Genomic DNA, 14,462 nt, shown 5'->3' with positions numbered 1-14,462 from the left:
AAGATCAAAACTAAACTCAAATAAACACGGGAACTTAGTATGTGATAAAGGTAGCAGAACCAATCAGTGAAGGCAAGGTGAATTATTCTATGAAATGATGTTGGGACTAGGTAGTCATATGGAAGAGAAAATTACGTAGGCTTTTGATCCCAATACTCCCCAGCTGTGGGGCCTGATGTTACCACGTCTTTCCTCATGCGCCAGAGTGTCTGCTCCCCAGGGCTCCAGCGGGCAAACAGAAAGCACACACACATAGCTCTCAGCAAGTGCCTCCAAAATACCAACTCCTGGTAGGAGTTTTCGCCTTACACCAAGATAAACACATTTAAAAACAAGACAATAAATGTCTGACAGGAAAATATGAGACTCCTATTACTGGAAATAATACTACTGGAAAGGAGAGGCCTTTCTATGTATCACAAAACTCAGAAACCACAAAAGAATAGATTAAAATCTTGACTCCATGAAAGTTAAAACACGCCCTGGCTGGTGTGGCTCAGTGGATTGAGCACCGGCCCATTATGAACTGAAAGGTCACAGGTTCAATCCCCAGTCAGGGCACATGCCTGGGCTGCGGGCCAGGTTCCCAGTTGGGGGTGTACGAGAGGCAACCAACTAATGTTTCTCTCCTTCTCTCCCTCCCTTCCCTTCTCTCTGAAAATAAATAAATAAAATCTTTATATTAAAAAAAAATCAAAACACTATGTAGCAAGAATTACGTGCAGGCAAACTGGCTGAGTATGTACAGCTTTGTCACAAAGGCCTATTTTTATCCTTAATATATAAAGAACTCCTTCAAATCTATATAGGAGAAAAGAGAAGAAAAGAAATCAAACAACCCAAGAAGAAATTAGGCAAAGGCTATAATAAGGCATTCACTAAAAAGGAAAGACAAATGGCTCTGAAAACAGGGAAACATGTTCACTCTCAATCCTAGACAAATGCACAGTGAGACTACTATCAGATACAATTTTTTTAAAGATTTTATTTATTTATTTTTTTATAGAAAAGGGGAAGGGAGGGAGAAATAGAGGGAGAGAAACATCGATGTACAAGAGAAACATTGATCCATTGCCTCTCGCAAGCCCCCAGCCAGGGACCTGGCCCACAACCCAGGCACGTGCCCTGACTGAGAATCGAACCAGTGACTTTTCAGTCTGCAGGAGAACGCCAAACCCAGAGAGCCACACCAGTAAGGGTAGCAACAATTTTTTTTAAAGATTTTATTTATTTTTAGAGACACAGGAAGGGAGGGAGAGAGGGGGAGAAATATCGATATGTGAGAGAAAACACTGATGGGTTGCCTCTTGCACATGCCCCGACCAGAGACCAGGCCCACAATCCAGGCATGAGCCCCTAACCAGAATTAAACCCGCAACATTTTGCTTTGCAGTATGACACTCAAACAACTGAGCCATGCTAGTGACAGCCAGATACAATTTTTCACCTATCTCTTTAACAAAGAAGACTCTGATCTATTAAAAATGACTGTGCTCTTCCAGACAAGAAAAAGCTAACAGAGTTCATCACCACCAAACCAGAATTACAAGAAATGTTAAAGGGACTTCTTTAAGATGAAGAAAGGGGAGGGGGGACAGAAATATTATTAATAAAATGGCAGCAACTATGCACCCATCAATAATCACTACAAATGTAAATGGATTAAATACTCTAAACAAAAGACAGAGTAGCTGAATAAATAAGAAAAGAAGAACCATACATATGCTGTCTACAAGAGGCATTTCAGATCTAAAGACAAACACAGACTGAAAGAGATGGAAAAAGATATTTCATGCAAATGGAAACAAAAAAAGCTAGAGAAGCAACATTTATATCAGACAAAATAAACTTTAAAACAAAGGCTATAGCCCTGACTGGTATGGTTCAGTGGGTTGGGCATCATCCTGCAAACAGAAAGGTCACTGGTTAAGATTCCCAGTCAGGGTACATGCCTGGACTGGAGGCCAGGTCCCCAGTTGGGGGTCATGCAAGAGGCAAAAGTTTCTCTTGCACATTGATGTTTCTATCCCTCTCTTTGTCCCTAATTTCCTCTCTCTTTAAAGATAAATAAATAAAATCTTTAAAAAAATGTTTTTAAAACAAAGGCTATAATAACAAAGACATTTCATAATGACAAAGGGATCAATCCAACCAGAGGATATACCCCTGTTAACACTTAAGCAACCAACATAAAGCAAATATTAATGGACATAAAGAGAGAGATCAACGATAATAATACTGTCATAAAAGGGGACTCTAATGACCCATTGACTTCAATGAGTAGATCTTCCAGACAGAAGATCAATAAGGAAACAGCAGCCTTAAATGACACATTAGATCAGATGGAACTTAATAGATATTCTGAGAACACTTCATCTCAAAGCAGCAGAGTATACATTCATTTCCATTGAACAGGGAACAATTTCCAAGATAGACCACGTGCTGTGCCACAAAACAAATCTCATGAAACTTAGGAAGAATAAAATCATATCAAGGATAGTCTCCAACCACAATGGTATGAAACTATAAGTCAATCACAAGAAAAAAAATAAAACACACACAAACACCTGGAGGCTAAGTAACATACTCCTAAACAATGAATGGGTTAACAATGAAATCAAGGGAAAATCAGCCCTGGGTGGTGTGGCTCAGTGGATGGATTGCTGGCCTGTGAACCAAAGGGTCATAGGCTCCATTCCCAGTCAGGGCACAGGCCTGGGTTCCAGGCCAGGTCATCAGTAGGGGGTAGGTGGGAGGCAGCCACACATTGCTGTTTCCCTCCCCCTCTATAAATAAATAAAATCTTTTTTTAATAAATAATACTGTAATAATTATGTATGGTGCCAGGTGGGTACCCCACTCATTGGAAGGGTCACTTAATAAATTATACAAATGCCTAACCATTATGCTGTACACCTGAAACTAAAAAAAAAAGAAGAAGAAAAATATACATATGCTCATTATTTGTTAGATCCAACCATCCCACTTCTGGGCATTAATTCTATGTCCAGCAAAATGATAATATATATGGAAAGGACATTTTCACTGGTTACAGTAGCAAAAGATGGGAAACAACTTAAATACCTATCAACAGAAGACTGGATAAATAAATCACAGTATGTTCATCCCATGATTCTGATCGTAATGCTGAAACTATATCCAAGATGTCAAGTGAAAATGAAAACAATACAGCAGAACAGTACATACAATGTGTTCACTTGTGCTTAGGAAAAAACTAAAATAATGTGTGCATATGCTTGTATTTACACAGATTTCCTACAGTGTCTACGTAGAGGAGGGACAATTACTAAAATAGTAAGCAGTTATCCCTCAAACAGAGGAGCACAGCTGAGGGTAGCAGTCAAAAGAAAACTGCAGATGGATCTTTAATTCCTATTTTTTCCAAGCTGAATACATTTATATGTCAAAAAATAACAATAAATGGAGGCACCTTAAAACAGAGCTGGAGTTGCCATCCCAGAAGAACTGTTTTGCATGTCTTTTGCCTCAAACCTTTAATATGTTAAAACAAGGCAAAAAAAACCCTTGAACTGGCTTAAGCATTCTTGTGCTCGAAAGAAAGCAGATGCTATGACTTACCTTGACTATGACCAGGCTGAAAATTAAAAACATTGTTTAGAATTAACCTCACTATGTTATCTGACCAACAGAAGTGCTTTACTTTTAGTGATGTAATTGTTCCCTTTCCTCTTCTCATAAACACCCAATACCTTTGTCTCTCAATCAGAACACTGAGGACATCCCAAAGAGCTATTCTTATCAATCTCAAATAAATGCTTGTTGCCTCTCACTTTGACCTTTCATTGTTAGGTTAACACATGCAGTGTTTACATATTTTTTTAAAAGGCTGTAGACATGGATGAAATGTTAGCAATAGTGACTTTGGCCTGCTGGATTACGAGTGATTTTTCTCCAGTTTCTTTTTACTTTTCCACACGTTTCATATAGCATTCTTTTTATAAAGAGTAGGCAGCGACTGTATGATCAGGAAAGGAAAAAATAAATAAATAAAGGATTTTAATTTAAACGTGCGAGGCGGTGAGGGAAGGGGCCCCTAAGGCTGGCTGCTCTCTCCCAGCCGCCAGGCTCATACTCAGAAGCGCCAGGCCCGCTCCCAGCGCTCACTTACTTGTCTGAGACGCCGGGTGCTCCTGGCTTCTCTGGAATGGGTACCTGAATAGCAGTTTATTGCCCCTGCTCCCCGAGCTCACCAGGATCACGCTGATGGGGCTGGTGTTGTCCCCCATTCTATAACGGGGTCGCGGGAGCAGAGGTGGAGGTGTGGGAGGGCTCCGAGGAGGGGCCGGGGGTCAGAGAGTGCCTTAGGAAGGCACGCCAAGGGCTGGAGCGGGCCCGAGGACGACTGGACCGGGTGTGGTGTTGGTGAGCTCCGAGGAGGACCGGGACCGGGGAGGCGGACGAGCTTGAGGAAGGCGCGCTCAGGAATGGGGGACGGGGGCGGGGGCGGGAGAGGAAACGGGATCTGACAAGGACGGGGCCGAGGCCACGAAAACGCCCGGTACTGAGAGCCAAGCCGAAGGGAGACACCGCCACAGTGACCAAACCTGCGCACCACCTAGTACGTCCCACCCGGCCCTCGAGATTTCAGCCACAGGGCAAAGAAAAAGCGCAGAAGGTGCCGGCGCGCAGGCCGGAAAGCTTGCGCAGGCGCGGGCCGCCGTGGGCGCGGCGTGCGCAGGCCCCGGGCTCTCTCTGGGAAGCTACGCCTGCGCGTGGAACGGCCCGTTTCCGGCTAGAGGCGAAGGGAACCGCCCATCAGCGTGAATGGAAAACTGAGGCTGCATCAGCCGTTCAGTTCCAGGCAGCTGTCTCTAAGTCTTACTTCCCTCATTATAAAAGTAACACTTGCTTTGGGCAGAACGTTCAAACTTACAGGTATAAAGTACTAAAAAAAAAAGTTTTTAAAAATCACTTCATTGTGATTTTTTTAAAACCATGCACCGAAACGTAAGAGCTAGCACTATAAAAAATCTTACAGCCCAAGCTGGCGTGACTCAGTGGACTGAGCTCTCCGGCCTGCGAACCATAGGTTTGATTCCCAGTGTTAGGCACATGCCTGGGTTGCAGGCCAGGTCTCCAGCGGTGGGCACGCGAGATGCAACCACACGTTGGTGTTTCTCTCCCTCTCCTCCCTCCCTTCCCCGCTCTAAAAATGAAATAAATAATATCATTTAAAAAAAAATTTTAATGAAAATTCTTACCAAAAAAAAAAGGGGGGGGGTAAATATTCATGACCTTGGACTGGGCAGTGATTACTTAGATATAACAAACACCAAATGCACAAACAACTAAAGGAAAACGTAATTGAACTTTATCAAATTAAACACTTTTGTGTTTCAAAGGACACCACCAAGAAAGGAAAAAGAGCACCAACAGAATAGGAGAAAATATTTACAATTCATATATCTGATGAGGGAATTGTATCCAGGTTAATTTTTTAAACTCTTACAACTCAATAAAAAGACAAGTAACCAATTGAAAAATATGTAAAGGAAGTGAGTTGATATTTCTCCAAGGGATAGAGACAAATGGCCAATAAACACATGCAAAGATGCTCAACATCATTACCCATTAGAGTAATGCAAATCAAAACCAAAAATAGATACCACATCACCCCCAGGAGGATGGCTATAATCAAAAAGATAAAATAACAAGCTGTTGTCAAGGAGGTGGAGAAATTGGAATCTTTATACACTGTCTAGGGGTATGTAAAACGGTGCAGCTGCTGTGGAAAACAGCCTGGCAGTTTCTCAAAAGTTTAAATAAAGAGTTCCCATACAACCAAACTATTCCAGTCCTAGGTGTGTACCCAAGAGAAATGAAAACATAATCCCACACAAAAACTTGCATGTTCATAGCAACATTATTCATAATAGCCAAAAAGTGCAAACAAGCCAAATGTCCATCGTTGATGAGTAGGTGAATAAAATTTGGTATAATCTGTGCAAAGAAATAGTATTTGGTTATAAAAAGTAATGAAGTGCCAACACATGAAGTAGCTTTGAAAAAATACATAGCGTATGACTTCATTTATATAAATGTACAGAATAGGCAAATCCATAGAGATGGAAAACAGATTAGGTTGTCTAGGTGTGGGATAACTGGAGGTATGTGACTCTTAATGGGTGTGGGGTTTCTTTAGGGGTGGTATGTTCTAAGTTTGTGGTAAAGGTTGCACAACTCTATGAATAAACTAACACCACTTAATTGCACACTTTTTTTTCCCCCAAATCAATACATGGCTTTTATTGCATCATTAAAATATCACAAGTAAGCCCTGGCTTGTGTGGCTCAACGGACTGAGCACCAGCCTGGGAACCAAAGAATCGTCAGTTCAGTTCCCAGTCAGAGCACATGCCTGTCTGTGTTGTGGGCCAGATTCCTAGTCAGAGGCATCACATTAATGTTTCTCTCCCTCTCTTTCTCTCTCTCTTCTCCTCTCTCTAAAAGTAAATAAAGTCTTTTTAAAAAATGAAAATAAAATATCACAAGTAAAGAGGAATCATCCATTGTCTTGCTGTTTCAATAGCTGGACAACTTAGATCTTATTCATCAGCCTGCTGAGCTGCTCCTTTTTCAAAAACATAGATACCATCCAAAATTTTTCTGATATCCTTGTTTTCAGCTGTTGTGGCTTGCTGAACAAAACAGCTGAATTTGGTACTAGTTCAATGTCATTTCCTTCAAGACTTAACCAGTCTTCCTGGGCTTGAGATAACTGAATAAGCAACACCTGATCTCATCAAAACCCTGCAGATGTATTCTGATTTCAACAAGAGAATCATTCTCCTAAATTACAACGTTGATGGGGAAGTGAGCATACATAGACCTCATTCTGTAATGAAAGCCTAATCTGTAACATCCTTGACCATGTTCTGTTCATGACTGCATAGTGCAAACAGTGGCCAGTTCCTTTCTATTTCCCCACCATTTGTCAACCCGGAGCCTTTTTTTCTTTCAAGGAGACCGAGTTCTACATTGATGTGGTTGAATTCCCTGCACAGGGTGTCTCTAGGGCCCTTCATAATAGCTGTGCATCCTTTCGACAGTGATGTCGATATTTTCTGGAATATTGATAGTCTGATTGTTGAGAATGGTCTTCAGCCTCACAGTAGATGTGGAAAAAAAAAACTGGATTGCACACTTTAATGGGTGCAAATTATATCTCAATACAGCTGTTTTCAAAAGTTCAAAAAAAATCAGCCCTTGATTGTTGGCTCACTTAGTTGGAGCGTCATCCCGTAGCCAGAAGGTTGCAGGTCCGATTTGTGGTCAGGGCACATGCCTAGGTTTTGGGTTTGATCCCTGGTCTGGGCATGTCGGGGAGACAACTAATCAATGCTTCTCTGTCCATCAATGTTTCTCTCTCCCTGTCTCTCTCCCTTCCTCTCTCTCTAAAAGCAATGAAAAAGTGTCCTTGGGTGAGGATAAAAAAATAAAAATAATAAGAATAAATCACCACACCCACTCCATCTCAGTCTTCTCCAGAAGGTGACTGTAGTTGACCATCTACTATGGCTGTTTCCAAATCATTCCCAAGCACTTAAAAAGCATGAAAACGTAGCCACTTCAACTAAAGGATTGCTGAAGTAACCTCTTGCTCTGAAGCTGACACAAATGTATATTTTGCAAGGCAGATTCATGGGTTGAACCTGCCAGGGCAAAGGGTACATGCATTTGAAATGCCTCAGACATTACCAACAAATGCATTGCCCTAGATAGGGCTACACAGTATTGACTTTATTTTTTTCTAAAATTCCCAAAAAGGAAAATGGCGCCCTACTTATGTTGCATTTCTTTCATTGTTACTGAGGTGAACTGTATCACTTGATTATTTGCCAATGTCTGGGAATTGCCTTCTTGTTTTCCTTACCGTTTGTTTGTTCTTCGATGGTTTGAACATATTCTCTTCATGATAGTTACCCTCTGTTACAGATTCTGCAAGTCTCTTTTTCCAGTCTTGTATGTTTTGACATTATATATAATCAAAAGTTTTCTGAGTTCTCCCACAGTTCCCAGGAATGTCCCTGGAATGAAAATGAGGGCACAAGAAAGGAGGCTGTGAGAGCTGGACCGATGGGGAAGGGGGAGCCCACTGTCTGGAGGAATGACCAGCTGTGGTAACGGTGGTGTGCCCACAAGGGCACCAGGAATCTGTGGGTGCCCAGACACAAGGACCAAGAGTGTGGCCCGGCCTCCTTCTTCCAATATCCCTGGACCATGCTGCTACCCCATCAGACAGTCCCATGGTCCCTGAACCTGGAGGAGCTGGTCTGGTGTCCAGGGACTTGGGGAGGCTGTCTCTGAACTGGTGAAAGACTCAGACTGGGAGGAACCCACTGCTCCCCAATTACCCCTCAGGGCGCGTTTCCTGCTAGCATCATACCGCACACTGGAATCCATGAAAGATGAAAGAAGATCACCATGATCCTGGCACACGGCGGTTCTCAATACATTCCTTCTCAGGCTGCCTTCACAGGACTCAGGTGCAGGAGTGTACAGGGCTGGACTGGGGCAAGCAGATGTCTGAATCCCACTCCATCCTCACCAGCACCACCTCAGTGTCTACATTTGTCAACTTCATTGGGCTGTTACAGAAATCAGAGCTCCCGTCACTCCTGACCAGTCCCGCCTGGTACTGGCAGCCAGAGGGGCTCCAAGGTAGGCTAGCCATGCTTTGGGCCCCAGGTTCCCCACCACTGCCAGGACTGGGAGCAGATGGTCTCTAAAAGTATAGTCTTAGCTTGAAGGTTCTCACACTGTCTCCTGGATAATGATGTGCCCAGGGCCAACCTCCTCACAGCACAGAGTACATCCTCAAAGCCTTTGCTGCAAACACCCCACACCTCTAGGTCCTCGTTTTAAATTTAAATAACTCTTTTCTAGCCCTGATTCCTGTAGCTCAGTGGATTAGCGCTGGCCTGCAAACCAAAGGGTCGCCAGTTCAGTTCCCAGTCAGGACACATGCCTGGGTTGTGGGCCAGGTCCCCAGTGCGGGGCACACAAGAGGCAACCACACAGTGATGTTTCTCTCCCTCTCTTTCCCCCTCCCTTTCCCTTTGTCTAAAAGCAAATAAATAAAATCTTTAAAAAAAACAGAACAAAACTCTTTTGTAACCTACTGTTTTGAAGAGAAGTGGATTCTTTGAATCCAAAACTCCTGACCCTTCCTCCCAGCCTAGGTCCCTTAGGACAGGGCCAGGCCTTATCAGTCCTGCCATTCAGTCTGGACCTGATAGAGCCACCTCTATCTGTCAGAGGGCCGGGTGGGCCTTGAAGACCTTATCTTGGACTCACTTCCCCACCTCTACCTTCTTTGGTGAAATGTTCCCGCCCAGGAGGAAACATTCACCACAATAGTAACTACAATAATCTTGAATTCACGGTGCCATATCCTTCCTCACAGTGAGGTGGAGGCTGCTCTAACCCCCACCTGAAAGGTTAAAGCAGTGAAACTAGAGACTCACAATGTTAATTGGCCTTCCCAGAGTCATCCAGGGGTTGCTGTCAGGGGAGAGTCTGCAAACCCTTGTCTTCACTGAGTGATCAGGGTCCCTCTGAGCTCAGCCCCAGCTATGCAAGCTCAGAACAAGCCTGGGGCTTTGAATTCTGCCCAGAGATCACTAGGCTTGTGTCCTGGAGCACAGGCTTGGGCTCCTTTGTTAGGAAACCAAGGCCTGGAAACAGAAGAGACTTGTCCAGTCCCCAAAGGGCAAGCAGCCTGGCCCAAACCAGACCTAGGTCTCCTCTCCTTTTGGTACTCGTTCCCTCCTCTGCTGAAACTTCAGCATATTTCATAACTTCCCCAAGCCTCCATTTCCTTATCCTAACATATGTAATGATAATAATATTAAACTTCTCTCACAGAGAGCTGTGAGGATCAAATACCCAACAGGAAGAGTGTTTGATACTGTGTCCAGGACTTAGAAGGCACTAGATACATGTCAGCTGAAAGCAGCCAGCAGACCTTACCTCGCAACCACACAGAGTCAGTCGGAGGCGGGCTGCCAGCCAACTCACAACGCAGTCAAGTTCTTAGAATGGTCATAGAGGCAGCTCTCCACACCTCAGTATTTGGCACAATGCTTATTTCCCTTTTTTTAAAAAGCGAGGTAAAATTTGCATAACACAAAATTAACCATTTTAAAGGAAATAATTCAGTAACATTTCGTGTATCCATAGTAGTGTGCAACCATCATCACTATCTAATTCTAGAACATTTTCATCATCCTGAAAGGAAACTTAGTGACCGTTATGCAATTGCTGCCCATCCCCTCAAGACCCTGGCACCCACTGATCCCCTTTCTGTCTCTATGAATTGGCCTATTCCGGACATTTCGTATAAATGAAATCATAGAAAAGCGTGACGATCGTGTCTGACTTCGTTCACGTAGCATAATGTTTTCAAGGTTCATCCACGTTGTACTGTATGTCACTACTTCATTTTTATGGATGAGTGATGTCTTATTGTATTCACAAATACCATAATTTATTTATCTATGCATTCATTCATGGGCATTTGGGTTGTTTCTCCCTTTTAGCTATTATGACTAAAACAGTACAACATTTTTAAACAGGACCAAAAAAATCACTAACTTTGACTGCATTAAAATTATAAACTGTTCAACCAAAAACAGCATTAAGAGAGTGGAGGCAAACTACAGACTTGGGGGAGATATGACATATCAAACTGACAAAAAAGTTATACCCAGCGGGGATGTAGATGGAGTTTTCCTGGGGAATGATGGAGCCAGTGTGTATCTTGATTTTGGTGGGGGTTACATGACAGAATTCACAGGGAGAGCAGTACACTAAAAAAGCCAATTTCATTGTATGTTAAAATAAAATTAAAAGGAATATTTGCCCTGTTGTTAAAAAGATAATATGGTGAGCAATCTCTAACAGCAGACTATATTAGCAGAACTCTCTTTTATTGACCTACCTTGTCAAGGGACAGACCCAGTCAGTACATTTTTCCTCAGTGCCAGGTGGGCAAAACCATTGCTTTCTCAGAGGAAACCCCAAAATCATAGCGCCAAGGGAGAGGGAACTGACATGTGGCCACAGGATCCCACCCAGAAGCAGTGCAGGCAGCACAAGGCATGTTCCAACCCCAAGAGGGTATGTTTTGGGCCCTGCTCCCCTGGTTTTCCTCATCTTGTGAGTCTGAAGTGGACAAGGGCGATGCAGAACTGGGCTGCAAATGCGGGCATGACCTCCCGGGCTGGCTGGGCCCCTATCTTGGCTGGACACTGGTCAGGCTGTGGCCAACGCCCCCTCTAAGACTCAGCAAGGGCGGTAGAGGTGATAACCCCTCACCCCACCTGTCCCACCAGGCTCTGACTGCCCATTGTCACTGGATCTGATAAGAGACCTCACCCCCACAGCCTGGCCCCGACCCTGACTCTGTGTATATAAGTGGCCCCTGGAGCTGAGCACTGCAGAGCTCGGTCCTGAACACGCCCAACTCCAGCTCAGCTACAGCCATGTCTCTGACCAAGGCCGAGAGGGCCATCATCATGTCCATGTGGGGCAAGATCTCTGCCCAGGCGGACGCCATCGGCACTGAGGCCCTGGAAAGGTGAGTGCCAGACAGGCTGGGAGGGGGCCAGGTAGGTGACAGTGTATGGTTAGTGAGGGCAGGGGACCAGAAAGAGGGAGCAGCGAGGAGAGGTCAGTGAGGAGGGGAATAGTGAAGAGGAGAAGAGTGAGAAGGAGAAGGAGGGGAGCCATCAGTGAGTTTGAGTAGTGGTGGACAGGTGTTGATGGCGGTCAGTGAGCAGGCGGATGGGGAGGGGAGATGAGCACTGGGTCTCTCAAGGGAAACCCTGCGCACAGGTCTCTACAAACGTCTCTTGAATGAACGAGGGAATGACTGGAAGACAAGGCCGTGAGGGCGAGGTAGTGCCATGCTATGCTGATTCCGATTCTGATTCCGTCTTTATTTAAAATGTTAATGTTTGGTTCAAAGTGAGTTTTGTTGGAGGGGGGGTTTGCATTACTATTTATGTTTTAAAATGTTGCGTTAAAATATGATTTATCCTAGCTGCTGGATTTTCTGGGACCTCTTAAATTTTACGCCCAAGGCAAGGTCTGTACTGGCCTCACCAAGGGCCGTTTCTCCTCCCACGCTGCAGGCTCTTCGCCAGCTACCCCCAGACCAAGACCTACTTCCCACACTTCGACCTGCACCCTGGCTCTGCGCATCTGCGTTCGCACGGCTCCAAGGTGGTGGCCGCCGTGGGCGACGCGGTCAAGAACATCGACAACATCGCCGGCGCCCTGTCCAAGCTCAGCGAGCTGCACGCCTACGTCCTGCGCGTGGACCCGGTCAACTTCAAGGTGAGCGCGGCCGGGTCAGGACAGGGCGGGGCCGCAGTGCGAGGAGGGCAGGGTGTCCGCGAGAGGGGGGCCCCGTTCCCCACCCAAAGAGCACCCCAGCCCCACTCCAGCTCCCCCACCCCCGCTCTGAGCAGCCCTCCCGCCCCTCAGCTGCTGTCCCACTGCCTGCTGGTGACGGTGGCCTCGCACTTCCCGGCGGACTTCACGGCCGACGCCCACGCCGCCTGGGACAAGTTCCTGTCCGTGGTGTCCAGCGTCCTGACCGAGAAGTACCGCTGAGCGCCGCCGAGGGACCCCAGAGGACAGGCTGCAACCCCTCCCCCGCTCTAGGGACCCGGCCAAGCCTCCTCATACCCGCTGACGCGCCAATAAAGAAATCAGTGTACACCGCGCCTGCATGGTCACTGGGGCCACTGAGGGCAGGAGGGCGGAAGAGGAGGAGGGGTGGGCTCTGGGGTCGCCTGGAGGGCTGAGGGAATCCTTTGCAGTGACCCCAGGGTCTCTCAGAGGGCAGAGGGCAGCACCCTAGGCGTGAGGGGCACTAGAGGTCCACGCATGGGGCAGAAAAGGCTCCCTCGGTTTTTACTTGCAAGGCAGTATTCGAGACCCTCCCTCCCGCCACCCCCATGCCCCCCGCGTCCCTCTTGCTCTCCTGGGGACCCACCGTGTTACCTTCTTACTGTTGAAGTTTTACTATTTCCTGGTTTATGCACTAGGAAGAAGGGAGTAATGAAGGCATTCATTCTTCACTCACTCATTCATTCATGCACCCATTCATTCTCAGCCGTTGCTTCTTCCATTAAATAAACGTTTATTGGCACATAAGAAGCCCAGGCAGTTTTCCAGGTCAGCGATTTTTAGCCCCTGTGCCGAAGACGGGGGCACTGACCTCTTTTCCCTAAGACTGTCAAGTGAAAAAGCGACAACATCCACGTGCTGACTGGTGTGCTTTAATGGACTGAGCGCCGCCCTGTGAACCAGTGTCGCTGATTGGATCCCCAGTCAGGGCACATGTCTGGGTGGCGCGCCAGGTCCCCAGTGGAGGGCATCACACATTGGTGTTTTTCTCCCTCCCTTCTCCTCCCTCTAAAAATAAATAATTTTTTTTAATTGCCAACATCCAGCACAACAATAACTGTGCAGTGTGAATGAATCAAACTTATACTGTTTTTCGTCAAATCAGCAAAAAAAATTAATATTTTTTGGTGTGCCACAGAATTTTAGTTTACTTTATGTGTGCCATGAGATTTAAAAAAAAAGAGGCTGAAAATCGCTGCTCTGGGCTATGACTACAGCAGCTATTGCTCTCGCTATGAATACAATGCAGCTCCACGCCCCATGGAGCCGGCATTCTAATGGCGGATACAGACTTGATACGTAGTCAGATCACAATTCACAGAAATAAAAAAAAAAAAAAAAAGAGGCTCACTCTTGCTCTTCTCAAGAAGAAAAATGCAAATTAACACTACACTAAAAATTAAATCTCGCTGAAATCCAGTTCTCACCTACCTGATGGGCACAAATTCAAGGCTTTGACCACAGTCTGCAGGAAACCGCTCCTGCCTGGTGGGTGGGAGTAGGGCATGGATGCACAAAGCCGCAGAGCAGCGTACTTTGCTAAAGACTAGAAAACTCAGAGACCATCATGAGCGGCTGACTGAATAAACCATGAACATCCACAGACCAGAGAACTGTCAACTGGAAAAGAAAGGGAACAATTTCTGATCATGGCTGTGAAGTGATAACTGGGATTTGTTAAGTAAAATAGAAAAGGAAAAAGAAAGAAGTAGAAGGGTGTATACATTGCATGGTAGTTTTTCTGTAAGAAGAGGAAATAGCCCCAACTGGTGTGGCTCCGTGGGTTGGGCGCGGTCCTGCAAACCAAAAGGACTCCCGGTGAGGGCGCACGCCTGGTTACTGGCCAGGTCCCCCGTCGGGGCCTGGGATCTATGTCTCTTTCCCTTTCTCCCTCCCTTCTCCTCTCTCTAAAAATAAATAAATAAATTCTTTAAAAATACATACATAAATAAATAAATAAAATCTTTTTTAAAAAGAGTAAATAGAAATATGCATATGCA

At 45.4% G+C, this 14,462-nt stretch overlaps 2 protein-coding genes across 3 annotated transcripts in view; one reads left to right on the top strand and one right to left on the bottom strand.

Annotated features, from left to right (window-relative positions):
- Nucleotides 1–4,706, bottom strand: part of NPRL3 (NPR3 like, GATOR1 complex subunit) — a 39,631-nt gene extending 34,925 nt beyond the window's left edge. For both annotated transcript variants that reach the window (XM_054586763.1, XM_054586762.1), the window contains exon 1: nucleotides 4,151–4,706. In XM_054586763.1, the coding sequence (XP_054442738.1) occupies nucleotides 4,151–4,268 (118 nt within the window). In that variant the 5' untranslated portion in view covers nucleotides 4,269–4,706. The remainder of the gene's footprint in view (nucleotides 1–4,150) is intronic.
- Nucleotides 4,707–11,510: 6,804 nt separating this feature from the next.
- On the top strand, nucleotides 11,511–12,663 carry LOC129081262 (hemoglobin subunit zeta). Its single transcript, XM_054586761.1, has 3 exons — nucleotides 11,511–11,623; nucleotides 12,180–12,384; nucleotides 12,535–12,663. Exons 1-3 carry the CDS (start codon nucleotides 11,529–11,531, stop codon nucleotides 12,661–12,663), a joined length of 429 nt encoding a protein of 142 aa, XP_054442736.1. The 5' UTR covers nucleotides 11,511–11,528.
- Nucleotides 12,664–14,462: the final 1,799 nt, after the last annotated feature.

Source organism: Pteronotus mesoamericanus, unplaced genomic scaffold (assembly GCF_021234165.1).
Source record: "Pteronotus mesoamericanus isolate MK-2021 breed Mesoamerican mustached bat unplaced genomic scaffold, CSHL_Meso_final contig_947, whole genome shotgun sequence".
In the NCBI taxonomy this organism is placed as follows: domain Eukaryota; kingdom Metazoa; phylum Chordata; class Mammalia; order Chiroptera; family Mormoopidae; genus Pteronotus; species Pteronotus mesoamericanus.
This window is presented reverse-complemented; position numbering and strand designations above follow the sequence as displayed.